Source organism: Diabrotica virgifera, chromosome 8, assembly GCF_917563875.1.
Source record: "Diabrotica virgifera virgifera chromosome 8, PGI_DIABVI_V3a".
NCBI classification, from domain to species: Eukaryota; Metazoa; Arthropoda; class Insecta; order Coleoptera; family Chrysomelidae; genus Diabrotica; species Diabrotica virgifera.
This window is the reverse complement of record NC_065450.1, coordinates 218,586,324-218,612,017: the sequence shown is the minus strand read 5'-3', so window position 1 is coordinate 218,612,017 and position 25,694 is coordinate 218,586,324. Positions and strand designations below refer to the sequence as shown.

The window sequence follows — 25,694 nt, the reverse complement described above, 5'->3', positions numbered from 1 at the left end:
ACTGTTCATTTTAGAAGGATTATGCATAAAACCTTTTTTATTGCAAATTTAATGTAGAATATTTTTGTATAGAAGGTTGTTTATGCTAAACCGCACAGTTTTAGAAATATTGACGAAAAATCTAAAAAACTACGAATTTACCGATTTCTCCCCCCTCTCCCCCCAAACCCGACGTTCAAAATGGTGTGACTTTTTTCTGAACATAATGTGGATCATATAGAACAATTTGGTGTTGGAGGATAACTTTCACTTTGGATGTCTGGGTTATGCCATTATTTGGATCAATTATATCTTACTATAAACTAAGTGTGCTGATGGTTAAATTATTATTCAACAGACTGCATTAAAAGTCTTCAAAGACAAAAGTCGAGGACATCACAACAAAACTTGCCAAACTCAAATGGATCTTCACAGGTCACACTGCTAGACAAAAGACCAACGTTGGAACGTCACAATACAACATTGGAGACCATACAAAGGTAGACGACCAAGAGGAAGACCACAGATGAGATGGGTCTTCTCCTTGATGTGCCTATCCGTGACGAATGTTGGTGATCATCATGGCAATCTTCACTTTATCTGCAGAAACGCGGAAAAGCTGCACAGACGTTATGTTGAACCAGGTTCTGAGGTTCTTTAACCAGGATGTTCTTCTTATTCCTGGACCTCGCTTTCCAAATATTTTTCCTTGCAGGATGGGTTATAGGAGGGCATATCTGTATTCATTTCACATAATGCGTCTAAAGTATTCCAACTTTCGAGATTTGATGGTTCGAGATGGTGGTTAGTACCTCTTGGTTCTTCCCCATTCTTCTAAGGACCTCATTTGTGACCCGATTAGTCCACGGGATATTCATAATTCTCCGATATAGCCACATCTCAAATACTTCCAATTTTAACCAATACCATAAAAAAGACACAGAAGACGTAGCATCTCACCATTCTTACTTTTATACCAAGAGAAAGGTTGTGACTGTTGAAAATGGCCTCCATACGGTTGAAGGTTGATCTAGCTTTTCCGGTGTAAGCTCCTATCTCTTGGTTGTTGGTCCATTCTTCATTTATTATGGTACCGAGGTAGTTGTAGTGCCTCACTCTTTCTACGGGGGTTTGGGTGGTATACAGGGTGAGTTTTTAGTGAGGGATCGGTCGATAACTACATTATGGTATAAAATATCGAGAAAAGTTATTTAAAAAAAATGTAGGCAATTATATTCTCCACGCTTGGAAAATATGTCCATTTCTACAGGGTGATCAGTAACTGCGTGGTATATCAAATATATAATTTTTTAAATGGGACACCCTATATATTTTTTCATATTTATATTCCCCTCATAATTCTTGTTCATATAATATATCGTTTTGCATCACTATACAGAGTACTTAACAAGTTATGACCATTTTTATTTCGAAATCACTATGAGATTAACACCGTGTATATAAAGAAGTAATTCGTAGACAATAATTTGTTTTATGTAATAAGATAAACAATATACTGTAGTTTTTAAATTAAGTCCAATTCACAACATTGACGAATATTTGTATACAGGGTGAACTACAAAACCAAGTTACGATTTTCTCTATTTTTTTAAATGGATCACCCTATATTTTATTTTTCAACATTATTGTATTTAATATACTCTTTCATTTTTATATAGCATTCCCTATATCTAAACTGATTACTTTCCGAGATATTTTTAGTTTTCTTCCAATTTCGGGAATACATTCAATTTTTCTAGTAGAAATAAGTTAGTATTGAGTGATAATTGAACAAAATTATTTTTATTAGATAAATAGCTAACACAAAATATAAACCATAGCAATATGCAGTGAATATACCAATAAATGTGATATTAAGAAATTATCATGTTTTCCTAATATACAAGAATCGTAAAATTCCCTACAAAATAAAACTTTGTATGGTATATAATAATATAACAAGATTATTTTTGTTCAATAAATAACTTACATGAAACATAAATCAAAACAATATACAACTGATGTAACAGTTTTTAGATTGGTTGTGATTTTTATAAAAACTTTTAAACTACAAAACAAAATTATGATTTTCTCATTTTTTTTAATAGATCACCCTATATTTTATTTTTTTTTGAAATATTGTATTTATGATACTCTTTCATTTTTTTATAGCATCTCCTATACCTAAACTTATTAGTTTCTGAGATATTTTTAGTTTTCTTCATTTGCCGGGAATACATTCAATTCTTATAAATATAAATAACTTAACAAATAAGTATTATGTAATAATATAACAAATATTTTCATTCAATAAATAACTAACAAAAAAATAATAAACCATAACAAGATTTAATGAATGTACCAATTAATGTGATGTTAAGGATATAAGTATAAAGTAAATGTTGAAAATGACCACTTTCAACGTCTATGCAATTTTGTAACCGATATTCAAATGACCGAGCCACATTTCTAACATTTTTGTAAGTCAATATTATTAAAAGCTTCTTTTATTCTATTTTTCATATCATCAAGCGTTGTTGGATGCTTCTGGTATTGGTATACAAGGTTTTTTATATAGCCCCACTTGAAAAAAAATCAATTTTGGAAGAACTGGAGCACCGTCGTATGAAAACCTCAACCGTCAAAAAATGTGGACCAATCACATAATCTCTAACAATATCACCTTAAACATTTATAGATCACCTAGTTTGAGTGTTAACAAAGTAGGGATTTCTTGATGCATATTAATGAAATTTAATATGAAAATTATATTACTAATAACTGCGGGTCACAATCTGCAATTAGGAATGTGTTACTAAAAACTTCTTGGCTTAGAATGCTGTTGATATAATAATCAAAAAACTATTAAATTAGTTGTATATTGTTTTGATTTATGTTTTTTGGGAGTTGTTTATTAAATAAAAATAATCTTGTAATTTTATTTTACACAAGATACCTATATTTTTTTGTAGGAATTGTAAGATTCTTGTATATTAGGGAAATATGATAATTCCTTAATATCACATTTATTGATACATTCATTGCATATTGCTATGGTTTATATTTTGTGTTAGTTATTTATTGCATAAAAATAATTTTGTTTAATTTTGATTGGATACCAACTAATTTCTAGTAGAAAAATTGAATGTATTCCCGAAAGTTGAAGAAAACTAAAAATATCTCCGAAAGTAATAAGTTTATCTATAGGGAATGCTATATAAAAATGAAAGAGTATAATAAATACAATATTTTTGAAAATAAAATATAGGGTGATCCATTTAAAAAAATAGAGAAAATCGTAATTTGGTTTTGTAGTTCACCCTGTATACAAACATTCGTCAATGATTTCAATTGGATTTAATTTAAAAACTACAGTATATTGTTTATCTTACTACATAAAACAAATTATTGTCTATGAATTACTTCTTTATATAAAGGGTGTTAATCTCATAGGGATTTCGAAATAAAAATGGTCATAACTTGTTAAATACTCTGTATAGTAATGCAAAACCCTATATTATATGAACAAGAAATATGAGGGGAATATAAATATGAAAAAATATATAGGGTGTCCCATTTAAAAAATTATATGTTTGAGATACCACGCTGTTATTGATCACCCTGTAGAAATGGACATATTTTCCAAGCGTGGAGAATATCATTGCCTACCTTTTTTCTAAATAACTTTTTTCGATATTCTATACCGTAATGGAATTATCGACCGATCCCGCACTAAAAACTCACCCTGTATGTAGAGTTGACCTTCTGTTATCTTTTTCTTGCTAATGATAATAAGCTTTGTCTTCTTTACATATATATTGAGTACATATTGTTGACTGTAATACGTGATGATTTTGTTCATGAGGACTTGTAGGTCTTCTAGGTTGTCCGCTAATACTATGGTGTCATCTGCATGCCTGATGTTATTTAGCCGGTACCCGTTTAGTAGAATATCTTTTTAAGTTGCGTGCAAAGCTGAGCAAAGCAAATGAGATGGGTAGACGATATAAAAAGAATCTATCTATCTATCTAATTAGCCCTAAACATCCATCATTGGATATAGGGTCTCCTCTTCCTTCTTCCATGCCTCTCTATCTTGGGCAATTTGCATCCAATTTGACCCAGTGTGTTTCTTCAGGTCATCCGACCATCGCATCTGTGGCCTTCCCCTTTTTTGTTTGTGGTTCCACGGTCTCCAATGTACAATCATCTTAGTCCATCTTTCATCCTTCTGCCGTAGGGTGTGTCCGGTGAACTTCCATTTAAGCTTTGCTACTTGGGTAGAGACATCTTTCACTTTTATTTTGTTACGGAAATAACGTAACAAAACAAAAATAAAAAGAATAGCCGGAATAAATTTGAAGTATGCTGCTCACAAATCGATGGAAGGATTTGGGACAGGCATATATCCAAAAATGGACGACAGAAAGCTAAGAAGAAAAAGACGCATTAAAAATGATGGTGTACAAACACAGATAGAAATAATAATCCATATTATGTCTTACCTTCTGGATCATCAGGATTTATAATTTTTGCAGTGGTATTGGAAACAAGCCTTCCTACTGATCCAACATTCTTTTCCGATCTTACTAAGTTTTTTGGAGTAAACGAAACGACTGGAGATGCTTCCGTCAATCCGTAACCTACAAAAGTGAAGAAAAATAATTATAATTGAATTAAATTGCAACTCATAAATCATGTTTTCACCCCGAGAATATATTACGAAGAAATTTTTTTAATCAAAAATCTATATACATATTGTTTTTATTTGAAATTGTATAGTAAAACCGATTTATCTGCAACCGCGAGGAGAAGAGACGTTCGTTTATGCAGTGCAAGTGACCTTGACGGTTTCAGTTTAATCTGTTATACTTTACATCATTCTCTTTGCCTTATCCCTATGCGGGGTCGGCTTCCCTAATTGCATTTCTCTACACAATTCTATCTTGGGTCATATTTATGTTAATCCCCTTTACCAACATGTCCTGCCTTATCGTCTCCCCCAGATCTTCTTTGGTCTTCCTCTCCCACTTCTTCCAGGAATCTGCACTTCAGCTATTCTTCGTATTGGGTGATTACCGTCTCGACGTTGAACATGACCAAACAATCTTAACCTATGCTCTCTCATTTTGGCATCAATTGGTGCCACACCTAGACTTTCCCTAATATACTCATTTCTAATTTTATCCTTCTTTTTATCATTCTCATTTCCGCTACATGCATTCGTTGGTCCTCTTTCTTTTTCACTGCCCAACATTCAGTTCCGTACATCATAGCCGGCCTTATGGCTGTTTTATAGAATTTTCCCTTCAGCTTCATTGGAATTTTTCTGTCACACAACACACCACTCGCTTCTTTCCACTTCATCCATCCAGCCCTAATTCTACTGCATGCATCTCCATCTATTTCTGCATTACTCTGTAATACCGATCCTAGCTAGGTACTTAAAACTATTGCTTTTCACAATCATTTGACCATCCAAAGATACCATTTTATTTGTAGTAACTCCATCTTTAAATCAACATTCCAAATACTCTGTTTTTGGCCTACCTACTAAGTTTTAAACCTTTTTCCTCCAGAGCTTGTCTCCACTGTTCCAGTTTTTGTTCTAAGTCTCTTTCACTATTTCCTACTAACACTACATCATCAGCATACATTAGGCACCACGGAATGCTACCCTGTAGCTTCGCTGTTATCTGGTCCAAAACTAATGAGATAAATATGGACTAAGCACCGAGCCTTGGTGCAATCCTACTTTCACCTGAAATTTATCAGTCTCTCCCACACCTGTCCTAACACTAGTCGTTACTCCCTCATACATATCTCTCACAATCTTTACATATTCGCCAGGGACTCCTTTCTTATTGAGTGCCCACCACAGAATCTCTCGAGGAACTCTATCATATGCTTTCTCAAGATCAATGAATATCATATGAGCGTTGGTCTCTTTATTCCTGTATTTTTCCATCGCTTGCCTTACAATGAAAATTGCATCTGTTGTTGATCTTCCTTGCATAAAGCCAAATTAATTATCGGATATTTCGGTTTCTTCACGTATCCGATTATCAATTACTCTCTCCCATATTTTCATGGTGTGGCTAAGTAGTATTATAGCCCTGTAGTTTGTACATTGTTGTATGTCTCCCTTGTTTTTGTAGACAGGTACTAATATTTTAATCTGTTATAATGTACATATACCCGAAAATATAACTGAAATATTACATTACTGAATTTTGCGACAATGTCGGATAAAATCGTCGAATAGTTGTTTTTTTAGAATAGGTACATGATACATTTAATATATAATTTTTTTTAAAACATGAATATTACAACTACCGTGAAAAGTAGGATATTAAGTGTACCATCCCGTGAAATTATACACAATGTTTTAAAATTGACGCAGGATGAAGTAGAAGGAAACTTTACTGTGAAACGGGTAACAAATAAAAAACCGAAAAACCTCTGAAACCAGATTGATCTGGCAACGTCGAATAAACAAAAGTTTTCGATCGGTCTGACCTTGGCGGTTTCAGATATTTCTGTCCCCCTGTAACTCCCCGAATATTGGGAAGCAAAATTTACTTTACCATGTTTATAAATTATTTACCATGTTATTATAACCAACCAAGAAGAACTAGCCACAATGCTGATTCAACTAGCACACGCATTAGATAAGATAGGATTAAAAATGAACATGAGTAAAACAAAAATCATGACAAATACAAATGACAGAATAAATATAAATATAAATAATATCAATATTGAGGTTGTTGACGAATATGTATATATACCTGGGTCAAATAATCAAAGCTAATAAAGATATACCCAAACAATTTAAGTACAGACAAGAATGTTGTTCTGAAGCTATTTTCTTGTGGCATTTTTATAATCAAGTATATTCAAATGGGAAATAAGCCACAATTTTACCTAAAAATGATTTTATTAACGTTTCGACGCCCAAGTCGGGTGTCGTTGTCAAAATACAAAATAATTAAAATAATCTACAGAGAAGAATCCGATTGGCGTGGGCAGCGTTGGAAAGTTAAGATGGATACTAAAAAGCACAAAGATACAACAGTACCTAAAAACCCGTGTATTTGACCAGTGCATCCTTCCTGTTCTGACGTATGGCTCAGAAACATGGACATTAACAAAGGCCAACATAAACAAAATTGAAATAACTCAAAGAAAAATGGAAAGATCCATGTTGGGAATAAAACTTCTTCTTCTTCTTTTTCTTTTGCCCTTTAATTCGTCCAATTTTGAACATAGGCTTCCCCCGGTTTCCTCCATTCGCTTCTGTTTAGTGCTTTCTGTTTCCTGTGCGTTCCTCCTATCTTTTTAATGTCGTCTCCCCATCTCATCTGGGGTCGTCCTCTTGCTCTCTTTCCTGTCCATGGTCTCCATTGTTGTATCGTGCTATTCCACCTATTGTCCGTTTGTCTAGCGTTATGACCTGCGAAGCTCCATTTTAGTCTGGCTATATGTTGGCCTGCGTCTTTGACTTTTGTTCTATTTCTGACCCAGTTGTTTTGCTTTTTGTCTGTCAATTTTACTCCTAACATTGCTCTCTCCATGGCTCTTTGTGTCTTCATTATTTTATCCATGTTTGCCTTGGTCAAGGTCCATGTTTGGCATGCGTATGTGAGAATTGGGAGTATGCACTGGTCAAACACTCTTGTTTTTAAGTATTGTTTTATTTTTTTATTCTTTAGGACCCATTTTAATTTTCCAAATCCTGCCCAGGCCAATCTGACCCTTCTTTTTACCTCCGCTGTTTGGTTTTCCTTATTTATTTTTATCATCTGCCCCAAATATATATAATCATTAACCGCTTCTATTGTGGTGTCGTTTAGTATTACGTTTCTATTGTCTTGTGTGTTTGTAATTGTTTTTGTTTTGGCAAAATTAATTTTTAGACCTATTTGTTCGGATTCATTTGCTAGTTCGGCTAGCATGGTTTGTAGTTCTTCAAAACTTGATGCTATGACTACTATCGTCTGCATATCTTAGATGGTTTAGTTTCTTTCATTTTATGTTAATAAAAATAATTTATGGGAATAAAACTACAAGACATAAAATCAAACAAATGGATAAAAGAGAAAACAAAAGTAAAAAATGTAACTGAACATATAACAGGATTAAAATGCGAGACAGGAATATAAAATATGGAATGCTGAAATACAAAACTGGAGACCGTGGACAGGAAAAAGAGGAAGAGGAAAACCTCAGATGCGATGGAAAGACGATATTTTAAAAGCTGCAGGAACTAACTGGAAAAGCGCAGCCAAGGACAGACGTAAATAGAAAGATTTGGGGAAGGCCAATGTCCAAAGTTGGATAGAAATGTGCTAAATAAGAAAGAAGAAGAAATGTTTATAAAACTTTCGTTTCGTGGAGATGAAAATCTAGCAATTTTTGCACACTTTTGTAAATTAAAAATTTTAACAATATTCATAAACTTTCTTGTAGCTGTTCTAACATATCGATATTGAGTTTTATGTATGCTGAATCAGGGATTCTTTATATTAAGATAATCAAATTAGGTACAGCTCTCGGAACGAACCATGGCCGGTGACAAAAGCTGTCGTCGGTCGTACACCCACCACCCACCTAAACTTTACGCAGAAGGATTTCTCTCAACTAGAGTTGCAGAAGTTTGACTTGAATGTTTGAACTTGACTTGAGTTTGACTTAATTTCAAGTCAAACTCAAGTCAATCCTTCTGACAAATAATTCAAGTCAAGTCAAACTGGTCAATCGTACAGGTTTGAAAATTCAAACTGTTTGTCAAACTAGTTTGAAAGAGTTTGAAAAATAATTTATTTAGTAGATATACGTTTTTCTCGAGATATGTTTGTTGCCAATTAAGATAAGAAAATTAATAATACAATGAGTGCCATATAAAAGTAACTTGATACAGGCAGCGATTATAATCAAAATAGGGTCCTAAAATTCTTAAAAATGATTCATGTACGCTTAGAATTGCTTGCAGGCAAGTTTCGTTTTATCGATATCACTTTTTTATATTTTTATTGAGTGTTACTAGATTAAAACAAAGACTTCGTTGGATGGTTTTTTTTATCACACCAACCAAGCGTAGAACCAAACTCATAGACCTGATACCAACAATTTACTTTATGGCTGTGTTTGTGGCAATTCAATTTGGATTATTTTATTCTTGTCTCTATAAAATACCAAATGTGTATTTACACCAAAGAATATTTTACACCACAAGTTGCGCATAACTTAGTCTAACAATAGTTAGATATTTCCTGAAGCAATAACGCTATAAATCACAGCACGAACTAATAGTCCTATTATTCACTTCTTGCATTTTCGTCGTCAAGAAACATGTGGCTGGCCAGATGATCCGTCCTGCCCGACACTACCAAAGAAAAAATTGCAGTAGCCACATACTTAAAATATGGGTTTTTGTCTAAAAAAACTAGGAAGATTGAAAAATCAATTGAAATTTACATTTCGGAATATAATGAACCTAAGATTAAAAAAAAATTAATCATTTTCGATAAAAAGTCGACGGCAATCAATGTGTAGATTTTATTCAAAAAAATAAGTTTTTTATTTTCGGTTTTTTGTTTTTGAAAAAAAATTTAGGTTAACCTCCAAAAAAGTCTTGATAAAGAACACCAGATTGTAACCTGTTTGCAATAGCGACGGATCTACGAGGAGGGAAAAAGGGGAAATTTCCCCCTAACAAGGTTCAAAATTAGAGAAAAACAATGGTTGAAACATACAAATATATTATCTGACTGAAACTTAACCACAGACAGACAAAGTCAACCCAATAAACACGCTAGTTAGAAAAATTGAAGGAACTTAAATATAAGTTATTATTTATGTCTTTTATGTAGTTTGGGTTTATCTTTCTTATGTCTTTTGGTTGGTGTTTCATTGGAAGTTCCCCCCCTAAAGCAAATTTCCTCTCCCAAGGCAAATGTCTAGATCCGCAACTGCTTTGCATACAATACAGGAAGTAGGTATTTGTATTTTGAAAGTACATATTTTCAAAATTTTATTTTGTATTTTATATTTAAAATACATCGATCGGTGCAAAGTATTTTATATTCGAAATACAAGCGCAAGAGTATTTTTGTACTTGGTATTTCAAATACTCATATAGAGTATTTTGCCCAACTCTGTGCACTTTGCAATTTTCATTGTTTTGAAAACACCTGCCGCAACATCAAATCAATATATTTATTTTTCTTAATTAATTCTGCTTCGACTAAAGATCTGTTTATTTTAATTTTTGCAGTGGGAATACCTTCAAAGTCAGACTCAATTTGTTCTGGTACTTATTCTGTGCGGAAAAATATTCAGGTTGAGATATTATATTTTCGCAAAGCACACACTTCAAAACGAACGTAATAAACAAGCCAAGCACATACTTCTTAATATGAACTACAAACTAATTTGCGGAGTAGCAGTGTACAGATTCAGACCTATTGAAATAAGTCAAAACAAAAGTCGGTACGCCCTTAATTAGAATTGGAAATATACACGTTGCGCAACGTGATATTCAAACTTCAAACTGTTTGAAGACGTTTGATTTCAAGTCAAACCTAAAGATATCAAATCCAAGTCAAGTCAAACTTTTTTGCAAAAAAAGTTTGTTTTTCAAGTCAAGTCAAGTTTGTTGAGTAAAATCAAACTACAGTATTTCTCATGATCATTTTTCAGTGCGTAACAAATGATAGGAAAAAGGGTAAGTCCGTGATAATACACATTTATGACATTTATTCTAACATGACATTTTAGTTAAATCTGACAGTTGTCACATTTTATTTTCAATTTGGAATAAAAACAAATCAAAAGTGTTTCTTGCATTTATAAAATGGTATTTTCTTTGATTTGTATAGTCTTATAAATTATACAGATTATATTTGTAATATTATTATCTAATTAAAAAAATTATTTTTTTATTATGGCACCATCTATCGACAACTAGAATAACTAGAATAAATGTTATAAAAATGTCACCGACGAAATGTAATCACCGACGTGCCTTTTTTTCTGTCACATACAATTAAATGCGTTAGAAAGAAATCGAAAAACTGTGACGCACTGAAAGATGATCATGAGAAATACTTTAGTTTGACTTGATACATCTCTACTCTCAACGGCCCGGCCATGGTTCGCTCCGGGAGCTGTATATTAAGTTAAAGTAGTACCAGCTATCTACGAGACTCATTAATATTCAGCTGATCGGGGTGCTATTGTTCGAGGTGTGAAATTCCATAAACAAGGGATCTACTTGTTTTATGAAATGATCCCTTGTTTACGTAATATCACACCTCCTACAATAGCACCCTGCTAAGCTGAAGATTAATGAGTCTCCTAGATACCTGGTAACGGTTTACGTACCTTGAACTATATTTACATCCCTTCCAACCTTTTGCAGGAACCGTTCTTCATCAAGAGATCCAAGCGGTGCTGCACCACAAGACAAGGTCTTCAAATTTTTAAAATATTCTGATTTAACATCTGGATGGGCTGTCAGAAATAGGACTAAAATGGACAAAATGATTATAATTTTAGACTAAAAGATTAATCGGACAGTTTCAAATTAAAATTGGCCATATCTTGTATAAAACTCATATTGAGAGAGTTCTCAAGAGCTGTTCTATACAATGGTAAGCGCAAAAACATACGAACCACTCTTCAGCGCTACTCTGTGGTACCTTAGAACTTAATCTACTTTGTGTAATACATTCTTGTAGGGGGCCTATGCCAAAAAACTCAGTCGAATCGGGCTCGTAGTTTTGTTTTGGCCGCGTGTGTAAACGGGCGTTCTAAGTATTTTTGAAAAATGAAAAAAGCAATATCGGTCGGTGATTCAACTCTTGTTTTTGGAAGGGAAATCCCGCAGCGAAATTCAAAAGCACTTGAATGCTGTGTACGGTGACTCTTCTCCTTCGATAGTGACTGTCAAAAATTGGCTTAACTAGTGTCAACGTGGTCGCACATCGGGTTTTGATAAATCACACCCAAGTGCCCCGAAAACGGCTACCACGGAGGATAATGTAAAAGAAATCCACGATCTGGTATTAGCTGGGCACACACGGAGAGGATTTCTGAACGATCTATCCCTACGATCAGATCTATCATCCCGCTCCCACCGATGTGGTCAACGGCAGATCGGACATGTCTTTGCACACAAACGTAAATATTCCGTCTTTCATTTTTATCACAGTACCGATATGCGAAGGGACAATGCTCTTGTTGGTGGGCCGTTCCGTCATATTTTGTGGGGACTGAAATGGACGTTTGATATTTTATGCGTATATAAAATATCTAGAGGTATTTTGCCACGTTCAGAATAAAATGTCGTCTAAAACGAAAAAAAAAAAAGATAAAGTGGCACTCTCGGGTTGTGTATGGTGAAATTACTAAATAAAAAAGGTCAAGTAAAACAGTTTCTTTTGGCCCTCGGTAATAACGTAATCTTTCATTCTTCGTTAAAATTTTTCAAAAATAGTTATTAGTTTTCTCAGAATTCGAAAAAAATGAATACATACTTTGAACATTTTGACAGGCAATATTTTGCGCCTATGTCCTTAATGCAGTGTTTAACCCATAATATGTCTGGTCGGCGGACGAAAATCCAAATTTGACTTTTTTTCACGAAGTGAAAAAAACTATTTTAAAATTAAACGCATAAGTAAATGCAGCTTTTATTAATTAACACTATGTATATTCTTAACTTTGAATGAAGATTTTGATGGAATGTGCATAATTATACACATTTCACACGGTATAATATACTAATAACGAAAACATTGAGAGAGATAAGAAACGTGACAAACACAGTGTACCTTATCGATAAATAACCAAATTACAAATTGATGAATCATTTATAAGGTCGATCTTCCGTCGCGTACAAACACACAAACCACAAACCATTCCCTCGACGGATCAAAACTACGGGCGATCTAATATTTTAGCGATCTAGAATGCTGGGGAGCAGATAAAATACAGCGATTCATGAAGGGATTGGTCGGTGGCAATCCAAATCTCTTAAAAATCCTCTCCGTGTGTGCCCAGCTATTGACTTTCATTGACAGGCTACATTTATTGGCATTTCAGAAGAACTCTTTACACCTCGGTCACATCCTGCATGAAGTTTTGAGCATAGCGAACGGCTCCACGAACGACAAATTAACGCTAGCAGTAGCAGTAAAATTACGGCTGCAGCACAGTTGTAAAATCATGGCTCCACGAAGGCGACAATTTACAGCGTGCATAGCACCGCGTCTTTGTCTTGAATTTTTAAAGGTCCTATTTTTATCACAATTGCAAAGACACTGTTAGCCTTACAACAAAAGGCATTTTTAGAAGTGACCATCCATATATAAAATTTAGGTATAAACTGGTAGATATTCAAGGACACAACTATTATATCTAGAGATATTGAAATATCTGCGACATGACCTTGACGACGCGCCTTTTCTCGATCTTAAGCGACAATTTATAGCTCCGTGGAACCGCCCTGTATGTTGGTTTCATTTGTCACGCTTCATTTTACTGCTACTGCTAGCGTCAATTTTTCGCTCAGAAAGCTGTCGGCGGAATGACTGCCGCGTTTTCTCACTGCGGATAATAAACGTAACCATAAGACAACTTAAAAGCAGTGTCTGAAGGTGTTTAAATGTAATCCAAATGAGTTTCTACGTTATTTCATAACCGTCGACAAAACATGGTTCTACTGATATACACCAGAAACCAAGAACGGTGGACACGGTTCCGATCGACCGGAAAGGTGATGACCATGATTTTTGGGATTCACAAGGTGTGATCTACATAAATTTCCTGGAAAAAACTGTACTATGCCGCATTATTGGCCGATTCGTTGTCGAATTTCAGGAAAAACAGCCCCGATTGGGGAAGAAAAAAGTACTTTTCCGCTATGACAATGCTCCGGCTCACACCTCTGCCGTGACTATGGCCAAATTGGTCGAATTGAGTTACGAACTGCTGTTTCATCCACCGTATTCTCCAGATTTGGCCCTGTACGACTTCTTTTTGTTTCCAAACTTAAAAAAGTCACTCGAGGGGAAGACATTTAAGTCGAATGAGGAGTTCATCACTGCCACGGCAGACTACTTTGCAGACCTCGTGAAAACGTAATTTTCAGTCGGGTTAAAGAAGGTGGAGCATCGCTGGGTTGAGAGACTACGTTGGGAAATAATTCACCACTTTTCCAAAATTTTTGTTTTTCTTTTGAATGCTAAGTACTTATCGGACCGAATAAGAATTATCTGTATAAATTACCCTGTATAAATACTTCTTTTACCTAGAGGAGGAGCTGCAAAAATCATACTGATAGGGTTATTCTTCAAGGCTGCTATGTAAGATTCTGGAGTAAATTTGTCAAGAGCTACACATCTAGTTCCTTGGCAGATGAAGAGGAAGTTCAACGTTAAGCCATATATGTGATAAAATGGCAGCACTGCTGGGGACATGTCTTGAAAGTTATCTGAAAAGTAAATCGTCGTATATTTATACATAAGTATATAAAATTATCCACAAGGAAGAATTTCCTGTAGTTGGCTGTATACCATTAATTACAAGTAAATTTAATGAACAATTTGTCCTGGTAAAAGGTATATTTATTTAAAAAGCTCCTAAAAGGGCTACAAATATTAAAACAAAACGTTTTCGCTCTGTAACAAGAGCATCACCAGTGTTACAAGAACATGCTAAGCCACCCAAAAATACTAAGGCTAAAACCTTTTAAAAATAGATTAAATGTCTTATATAAATGGATACATAATAAAATCCAAAGGATGGATATTAATTGTCACCTCAGTCAATAAGTTGTCCTTTACTTCTTTCAACGTAATGACCTGTTACGTTTTTTTTAAACCTTCACAATTCATTTATATATATATATATATATATATATATATATATATATATATATATATATATATATATATATATATATATATATATATATATAAAAATAAATAAGCAAAATCATTGGCTAATACTCGTAAAGTGAATGCGAATTTAGTTGGAAATATATAAAATGATGAAGGGTCATCATTCCATACATTTCTGTGCAACTATATACATCGGTGTTTCGGCCTATTTGGGCTTCGTCAGTATAGTGTAGCAAGTTAAAAAAGTTGTTTGTTAATTTGTAAAAGGATTACTACAGGAGCAAGGTTACCAATTTTGGTCAGGTTGTTAGAAGACCCGCAGTCGCAAGGCTACAACTAACATTGCCAAGGAGGTAAAGCTACCTGAGGAAATGAAAAGCCATAACATTATTAAATAAAATGATGTTGGATAATCGAGTACAAATATAAAAATAAATAAGCAAAATCATTGGCTAATACTCGTAAAGTGAATGCGAATTTAGTTGGAAATATATAAAATGATGAAGGGTTATCATTCCATACATTTCTGTGCAACTATATACATCGGTGTTTCGGCCTATTTGGGCTTCGTCAGTATAGTGTAGCAAGTTAAAAAAGTTGTTTGTTAACTTGTAAAAGGATTACTACAGGAGCAAGGTTACCAATTTTGGTCAGGTTGTTAGAAGACCCGCAGTCGCAAGGCTACAACTAACATTGCCAAGGAGGTAAAGCTATCTGAGGAAATGAAAAGCCATAACATTATTAAATAAAATGATGTTGGATAATCGAGTACAAATATAAAAATAAATAAGCAAAATCATTGGCTAATACTCGTAAAGTGAATGCGAATTTAGTTGGAAATATATAAAATGATGAAGGGTCATCATTCCATACATTTCTGTGCAACTATATACATCGGTGTTTCGGTCTATTTGGGCTTCGTCAGTATAGTGTAGCAAGTTAAAAAAGTTGTTTGTTAACTTGTAAAAGGATTACTACAGGAGCAAGGTTACCAATTTTGGTCAGGTTGTTAGAAGACCCGCAGTCGCAAGGCTACAACTAACATTGCCAAGGAGGTAAAGCTACCTGAGGAAATGAAAAGCCATAACATTATTAAATAAAATGATGTTGGATAACTAAATATTTTATATATTTCCAACTAAATTCGCATTCACTTTACGAGTATTAGCCAATGATTTTGCTTATTTATTTTTATATTTGTACTCGATTATCCAACATCATTTTATTTAATAATGTTATGGCTTTTCATTTCCTCAGGTAGCTTTACCTCCTTGGCAATGTTAGTTGTAGCCTTGCGACTGCGGGTCTTCTAACAACCTGACCAAAATTGGTAACCTTGCTCCTGTAGTAATCCTTTTACAAGTTAACAAACAACTTTTTTAACTTGCTACACTATACTGACGAAGCCCAAATAGGCCGAAACACCGATGTATATAGTTGCACAGAAATGTATGGAATGATGACCCTTCATCATTTTATATATTTCCAACTAAATTCGCATTCACTTTACGAGTATTAGCCAATGATTTTGCTTATTTATTTTTATATTTGTACTCGATTATCCAACATCATTTTATTTAATAATGTTATGGCTTTTCATTTCCTCAGGTAGCTTTACCTCCTTGGCAATGTTAGTTGTAGCCTTGCGACTGCGGGTCTTCTAACAACCTGACCAAAATTGGTAACCTTACTCCTGTAGTAATCCTTTTACAAGTTAACAAACAACTTTTTTAACTTGCTACACTATACTGACGAAGCCCAAATAGGCCGAAACACCGATGTATATAGTTGCACAGAAATGTATGGAATGATGACCCTTCATCATTTTATATATTTCCAACTAAATTCGCATTCACTTTACGAGTATTAGCCAATGATTTTTGCTTATTTATTTTTATATTTGTACTCGATTATCCAACATCATTATATATATATATATATATATATATATATATATATATATATATATATATATATATATATATATATATATATATAAGAAGACAATGAGTCTTTGCTGACAGTAATTATATAAATTTGGTTATTGGGTTATGCAGCAAATGAAAAAGTGTACTCTTTTAAATTTCTTTAATCCGAGCTTTCGGTTAAGATTTTAACCATCATCAGGGTGCTACAAAGATATTTTTGGTGTAAGATAATATGAAAACATGTATAAAATTTTGTACTTACAAACTTATTGAGTTTTATATATTTGAAATATCCTCAATAAGTTTGTAAGTACAAAATTTTATACATGTTTTCATATTATCTTACACCAAAAATATCTTTGTAGCACCCTGATGATGGTTAAAATCTTAACCGAAAGCTCGGATTAAAGAAATTTAAAAGAGTACACTTTTTCATTTGCTGCATAACCCAATAACCAAATTTATATATATATATATATATATATATATATATATATATATATATATATATATATATATATATATATATATATATATATATTGATGCACGTTAAGTTGTGACTTCCGGTATACAGAAGAGGCTGTCCGACTTCCACCTTTTCTACTAGGAATTATTTTTTAAAAATTGTGTATTTGGTAAAAGGGGGGCTTATAAAATGGGTCTACCTATTGAGGGGAAAGGATTTACCAAAATAAATTTTGTATATATATACGTATATACCGAAGCGTACAGCATACGTTATGGCTTCCATATATAGGGTAGTTCAAGGCGCGTTGTCACTTCCAGCGGTGTTGTCATATTTTGGAAGTCACAACGACTCGTCTGCTAGATTTACCTCCTATTTTGAGCGTAATGTGTGATCTTTTGAAACTTTTACTGTGAATACAGTTGTCTGTGTTTTAAAGTTGTCTATTTAAATTAAAATATTGATATTCTTTTGATTATACAGGTTTACAAAAAAATACATTTCGGACTATTTGACGAAACCATATGACTAGGGGGGTTTTTGGGGTCGCTGGTTACGAATCCGGGGTTCGCTAACCTCTATCACGTCAGGTAAAGGTTATTTCAAGGACAAATCAAGATAAATCGACAGTCGCTCTGAAAAAGTATATTAGGAGGGTTTTGGGGTCGCTTATAACGAATCCCGGATCCGCTGACCTCTATCACGTGTAGCTGAAGGTCATTTCGAGGTCAAATCAAGATAAATCAACACAATCGCTGTGAAAAAGTATATTAGGGTGTTTTTGGGGTCCCTGATCACAAAACTGGGGCCCGTTGAGCTCAACCACGTCAGGTAAAGGCCATTTCAAGGTCAAATCAATTTTGTTAACTCCTCCTGATTTGAACTTGAAATGACCTTTACATGACGTAGTAGAGCTCAACGGACCGCAGTTTTCATGATCAGCGACCCCAAAACTCCCTATACTTTTAGAGCAATTGTGTCAATTTATGTTGATTTGACCTTAAAATGACGTTGAACTAGACGAGATAGAGGTCAGCGGACTCCGGATTCATCTTCAGCGACCCCAAGAACCCCCTAATATACTTTTTCAGAGCGACTGTCGATTTATCTTGATTTGACCTTGAAATGACCTTTACCTGACGCGATAGAGGTGAGCAGACCCCGGATTTGTGATCAGCCACTCCAAAAACCCCCTTGTCATATGGTTTCGTCAAATTGTCCGAAATTTAGTTTTTTTTGTAAACCTGTGTTATTTATGATAATATGATTGATATTTATTTTAACAAAAATACTAATATATTATTATTGCTGTAAAATGGATTTATTGGAATTAATTAAAAAAGTGTTATAGTAAGTCATTTATTTATGAAAATTATATCAAAAATGTTAATAAATAAATAATAATATGTAATAAAAAATTAAATGGCTAAACCCTCCAGGTGGGGATTACCCGCTAAAAAGCTATCTAGATCCATCTTTTTCGAGCAGATTTTTCCCAATCTGCTACTCGATACTATTGACTATGCTTCTCCATTTCTTTCTATCCTCTTTTGTTTTTCTGCTAGTCTCTAATTCCTGCCCTATATAAATCTTCCTTTAATTCCTGTAACCATTTATTCTAGTTCCTCCGCGTCTCCTTCTAACTCCGGGTCTCCATTGTAAAATTGAGTTTATAGTTGTTGCGCTACCTGCTCTCCATATATGCCCCAACAATCCAACTCTGTGCCCAAATCTGAAAATCTGGAATAATATCTACCCGGGTCGAAACATTTTTTTTTTTAATATATGAAAATAGTTATTTATGAAACGGAGTGAGTGCTATACATCGCGTAAGTTCGCAAAAAGTACTTCACGCACAATTTCATACAATATTTTATCTACGATAAACAAATAAAAATACTGTAACTCTTCGTCACTGGAATTCATTTCTATTCTACAATTCTTAGAACTGTGACATATAAAAATTCTAATTTCTTTCAAACCACAAAACTGTCAAATTTTTTTTTTGTAATTTATTGCTCATTATGTCATCACCTCTCTTGTGCTCTGCACAAGAGATCTAAGGTTAGAGCTAAGAATAAGGTTGGCTAGGTGCTACGTTTTCTCGACTCTGTTTTACGGAATGGAAGCTTGGACCTTGAATGCGGCATCAATGAAAAAACTGGAATCATTCGAGATGTGGGTATATAGAAGAATTCTAAAAATATCATGGACAGAACACGTCACAAACAAAGAGGTTCTGAGAAAGGTGAATAAAGAAATGGAAGTCTTAAATACAATTAAAACCAGAAAATTGGAATAGCTCGGACATATTACACGTGGAGAGAGATACAACTTGCTCCAACTCATTATGCAGGGAAAGATTCAAGGAAAAAGAAGCATAGGGCGACGCAGAATATCGTGGTTGCGCAACCTGAGAGAATGGTACGAATGTACATCAAACGAACTTTTCAGAGCAGCCGTCTCCAAGGTCCGAATAGCTATGATGATTGCCGACCTCCTTCGCGGAGATGGCACTTGAAGAAAAGAAGATGTCATCACCATGACGCGCGAAAGTTAAGAAAGAATATTTAATTATATGAAAGTGTGTCAAAAACAGTGAGAAAAAGTAAATCCCATTTAAAATACATTGTTACTTCATGCTTACTTTAAAGCACTGCTATCTATAATGACAGTTTTCACAAACTAAAAATTTATATATTATAATATGACATAGAGTAGATAAAAGTCATTTAATAATTATTAATTGATTATAGTCAGAAGAAAATTAGATCATGCACCCCTTGTTTTTTATAATTGTTAACATACTAAATTACATATCCAATAATTATTGTTATCCATTAAATATATCGATGCAGATCGGCCTTATATCGGATCCTCTTCTATTAGTCCGTTCGCTGACGGTAAAATATTGCAAAACCCATAAATTTTAAAAAACCACTTAAGATTGACATGAAATTTGGCATACACATAGGTAACATATCAAAGAAGAAAATTGATATTGTACCGATGTTTTCTTTTGCCAAGCAGACATTCCGTTAACATTTTTAGTCACAACATAATATCAATGTTAAAGTATTATTAGAGCAACGCGTTATGATGTCACATTTCTTTTAATGACCGACACACAAAATATTTTAATGACGGATCCCACACTAGAACCAGATTTTTATTACCTACTGCTGATAAGGTAAAGAGTTATTAAATATCACTCGTTGTCATCTCTGTGTTAATTTGAAATAATAAAATATAAATATTGTAGTTTTGTATTCTAAAATATTTGGAAAAAATATCTATGTATTTTTTTTTTTCATTTAGGTACACATCATTTTAAGGGATTGTCCGGAAGAGTACAGGCTCAGTATATCGGCAAATGAATTTTGTTTTAAATACCGTCCGTATAGAGGAGGTGCTCGTTGGGGATAGGCGCAAAATCTTAGTCCAGTGCTAATTAAATGCATTAATTTTTTTCGAATTCTGAGAAAACTAATAAGTATTTTTGAAAAATTTAAACGCAGAATGGAAGCTTACATTATTACCGAGAGCAGAAAGTCCCTGAAAACTTATATAATGTTTATTTTAATAACTTATATACCTAATATATGTTTATTTTAATAAAGATAATGGGATGAAAAAACAAGAGAAAAGTTAGTGTGATTTTTAATTTCGAATATTTCATTCAAAAGAAACTTTTTTTTATTCTAAGGGACTTTCGGTCCCCCGTAATAATGTTATCTTTCATTCTGGGTGTATGTTTTAAAAAATATTTATTAGTTTTCTCAGGATTCGAAAAAAATAAATGTATTTAAATAGCATTGGACAGAGATTTTGCGCCTACCCCCTTAAGAGAGAGTTTACTGTATTTTATATTATTACTAGAATTTATTACTTTAAACTTTTTATCGCTCTTGATTAATTTTATCGTGTATTTAATTCCATTCAATTGTAATTGTACATTCAATTTTTTTGTAATTTTTACACGTTTTATTACTTTCGAAATAACAATAACTATAAAATCGATTTTTCAGCCTACTTGGGTCAAAAAAATACACAATTTTCGGAAATTTCGTTAAATGAGAACATTTACCTACATTTCTTGTATTTAAGCTTTTAATAAGATTTTTAAAAATAATTTAGATTATTTAATAGATACATTCACCGGCACGAAAAACGGGCACCCCAAAAAATGGGTCATTTTTGATGGCTCGTATCTCCTAAACCTATTCTCCGATTTAAGTATTTCTTTAATATGTTATAGCCTTATTCTTTAACTATATCGCTGTAATAATATTGTTTCTAGACAGGTAAATTATCATTGTATACTGGGCGTACCAATCAAACTGGTTTTTTTTTTCAATTTTCACAACACTCTGTGGAATATTCTAGCCTTTATACAATATTGAAATTAAAACCCAACTATAGCCCCAGGTTTTCTTAATGTTCTGTTTGTTATTCATTCGCTTATGTTGGATAATAAAAAAGTTAGGGACTTTAACAATTAAACATGTTCTTTATCAATACATGGTGTTTCTAAATAAGTGCGACAAACTTTAAGGGGTAATTCTGCATGAAAAAATAATGATCGTTTACTTGATAAAGCTATGTCCGCAAATGCTTGCAAATATAAAATTATTTTGCCAAACGATCATTATTTTTTCATGCAGAAATTACCCCTTAAAATTTGTCGCATTTATATTTAGAAACACCTGTATCGATAAAGAACATGGCTAGTTGTTAAAGTCCTTAACTTTTTTATTATCCAACGTAAGCGAATGAATAAAAAAACAGAATGTTAATAAAACCTGGAGCTATAGTTAGGCTTTAATTTAAATATTTTATAAAGGCTAGAATATTCCACAGGGTGTTGTGAAAATTGAGAAAAAAACCCAGTTTGATTGGTACACCCGGTATACAATGAAAATTTACCTGTCTATCAACAATGTTATCATAGCTATATTGTTAAATAATAAGGCTATAACATATTAAAAACATTACTTAAATCGGACCAAAGGTTTGGGAGATACGAGACATCAAAAATTACCCATTTTTTTAGGGTGCCCGTTTTTCGTGCCGGTGAGTGTAGATTAAATTAGAAGTTCATTGTAAAAAAGGAAGTAAACAAAAACACGAGAAAAATGAATTTATATAAGTAAATAGCTAAGTAAATATTATAGATTGAAATAAGTACAGAAAATATATAATTATAGAGATATATAATCACTTATTGTACCTTCATTTAAGGCTAACTTTAAAAGTAAAGCAGATCTGCTATTATTCATGTTTAAAAACGAAAGGCACACAAAACACTAAGTACGATTAGGACCGCGAATCTACAACAGATAAATGTCTGGAAACCGTTACACAGGGTTGCCAAAAAACGGAAGTCACACCGAGCGGTGTGGTATACGGAAGACGCTACGCGTTGTGTACATAACCTGTATAGTAGCACGGGAGCGACACTAACGCTGGTGATATACCGTCGAACTAAAATCTGATCTTATGAGTATGTTAGATACGATATGACTTCCAGCGAAATTTTTAATATAAGCCTTCTGATACCATCTAGTAGCCAAATTCGTAAAAATATAGGCAAAACGTTGTGACTTCCGAAATCGGAAGTCATAACGGTATATATGAAGTAACAACGTATTACGAGAATCTACTTTGGAAGTCACATGGATACATGTATCAATATATATATATATATATATATATATATATATATATATATATATATATATATATATATATATATATATAAGGTGTTTTATATCAGGTTTTGCGGTCAAAATTAAAAACGATTCTATATTCTCGAAAACTCTATATTTCGCCAATGGTTATTGGCTTCTTCAGGAGTACACTAAAATTTTAATTAGAAACAATTAATAATTAAAAAATACTTACAAAAAAATCAAAACTTACAGAGCGGAATCGTTAAACTACATGCCAACACATTATATGATTAATTTGGGAAACTATTAACTATTTTTCTGGATGTTATTGATTAAATTTATTAGAGGTATTTTTGACGTTATTTTGAAAATTATTTTTGATGTTACTTTGAAGTTTTTAGAATATTGCAATATATGTTACTAAGGTTATTCGTGTCAGTTTTATAGTTAATAGAATTTTGACTTAGATTAATATGACACATCTCGAGAAACAGACTATCTTTGTAATTTGTTAATGATTCTAATATTTTTACGTTTTCATAATCAAACTGGTGGCCTGTTTGAATAAAATGTTCGACAACAGCGCATGTGTTATTTCTTCTTTTGCAGTCGCTTTTATGTTGACTGATACGCTTATTAATTAAATAATTATTAATTGTTTCTAATTAAAATTTTAGTGTACTCCTGAAGAAGCCAATAACCATTGGCGAAATATAGAGTTTTCGAGAAAATAGAATCGTTTTTAATTTTGACCGCAAAACCTGATATAAAACACCTTTTTTACTAACTAAACGGTCGATAAGATATAAAAAATACTATATATATATATATATATATATATATATATATATATATATATTAAATTGAGAGATATTTAAATACCCTAAAACCCCCTGGTTACGCCTATGCTAGTTCCCATAAAAATATTTTGCATGTCATAATATCGATACGATGTGGCAAAAATCCTACACTGTTCGGAAGAAAGGTTCTGTTCTGTTGATTTGTTTAGGAATGGTTTGAGACTGTGGAAATGTGCTGTCTTTCTCTCGTTCACATTCTGTGCATAGGTTCTTGTCACGTAACTGAATCAACCATGGTTCCGTACTTCGATGTTCGTTTGGGGATCGAATGACATTGAGGTAAGACGGATGACATCCGGTCTGTCCATTTGGTTTTTGTCTTGACGACAGTGCTCGGCATTGCAAAATTAAGTTGTGTTTTGCTAATCCAGATTCATTAGCCATAAAATAGGTTGGTTTTACGAAAAACCATCGTCTAATACGGATTTAAATCTATAGATTTTATGTGCGGATGAATAATTTCGATTTAGTTACTGTGACATAACCCCAACTTGAGACACGTGAGTATCTTAAAAGATTTTACTATAATCAATAGTTTTGATCGTTGTTGTACGCTTGGACTAACGTCCTTACGCTTGAACTAACGTCGTTGTCCAGCATCCGCGGTTGAGGAAAGGTCCTGTGCCAACCCCTCTCTTTTGGCCATCCAACATCTCAGGTAAATATCTTTAACGCTATTATTAGGCTTATAGCCTCTCGTATTTCTACTGTCTCGTATAGTCCCTACTGACAGTTGTATTTTCTCTCCTTGGTAGGCCAATTTCCTGAGGACACAACTTGGGGACTCGTGGCTGTCCTAACACCCAATACCACCAACAGTAATACATAACACCTAGTTAACCAGAGTCACCACCATTGGAACACCCACCTACTAGACCAGTAAACAAGAACGGAGATCCATAAGTCGGTACCAATAAATCAAATATAACCTCTTATATTTTATATATACCATTTTATATCCTACACTGTGTCTATACCTACCACTTTGTTCTATCCTTAGATCTAAGTCCTTCCTGTTACCCTCATTGTACACCTGAATTTAGCGCTATACGAGGGCATTAATTTTAACAGAGTAATTACAGGGTAGCCCTTTTAGGGGGTATTTAAATAAATATACCTTTTACCAGGACACATTTTTCATTAAATTTACATATATAAAATTGATAAAACAACACATTTAGTAGATTTTTACCTGTTGGAGGTTCCACTGAAGAGAAGTCCGGATGGCTCATTTGTGTCAGATTGGATGTCATGTTTTTATGCGTGAGTAAAACTCCTTTTGGTAATCCTGTTGTTCCACTGGAGTACGGCATGATGGCCACGTCGTCTGCTTTTCCTGGTAGAAGATCAGGTACGTCCAAATGTGTATTAATTAATTCTGACAAATCTATTGTACCTTCTGGCAGACTTTCCGCTTGCTAAAATAGTGGACATTCTTTAGTAGAAAGAGGTTTTCATATATTTTTAATATAATTTGTGCACAGTACAAAATATTAGGAACGTATATCTGGTTCCAAAAAAACTGATAAGTACGACTCTTAAAGCGTATTTTGTAGACAATTGAGCAGTGTATTTTAAAGGATAAATACTTATTATTTACATGCTGTCACTGTCATTGCCAAATCTTAAAATTTGCCAGACAACTTATTCAGTTCAAAATTAAAAAATGGCTCCACATGCTAGCAAAAAACTAAAAGCAAGAACTGTAACGAAATTAGAAGATGGTTGGTCACTATCTGCCGTAGCGAACCATTTTAACCTAAGCAGAACAACAGTTTTTAATATTAATAAAAGATAAAGAGAACAAGAAACTCTCGAAAGATAGCAAGGTTCTGGAAGACCAAAAATATCTACCGCTCATAAAGATCGTATGCTTTTG

The 25,694-nt window shown here is 33.4% G+C and overlaps 1 protein-coding gene across 2 annotated transcripts in view; it reads right to left on the bottom strand.

Moving 5' to 3' along the window:
- LOC114336452 (probable 4-coumarate--CoA ligase 3) overlaps window positions 1-25,694 on the bottom strand; it is a 77,975-nt gene that overhangs the window by 14,265 nt on the left and 38,016 nt on the right. For both annotated transcript variants that reach the window (XM_028286828.2, XM_028286821.2), the window contains exons 4-7: window positions 25,008-25,233; window positions 14,297-14,479; window positions 11,368-11,511; window positions 4,485-4,622 (exon numbers count right to left, since the gene is read on the bottom strand). In XM_028286828.2, the coding sequence (XP_028142629.1) occupies window positions 4,485-4,622; window positions 11,368-11,511; window positions 14,297-14,479; window positions 25,008-25,233 (691 nt within the window). The remainder of the gene's footprint in view (window positions 1-4,484; window positions 4,623-11,367; window positions 11,512-14,296; window positions 14,480-25,007; window positions 25,234-25,694) is intronic.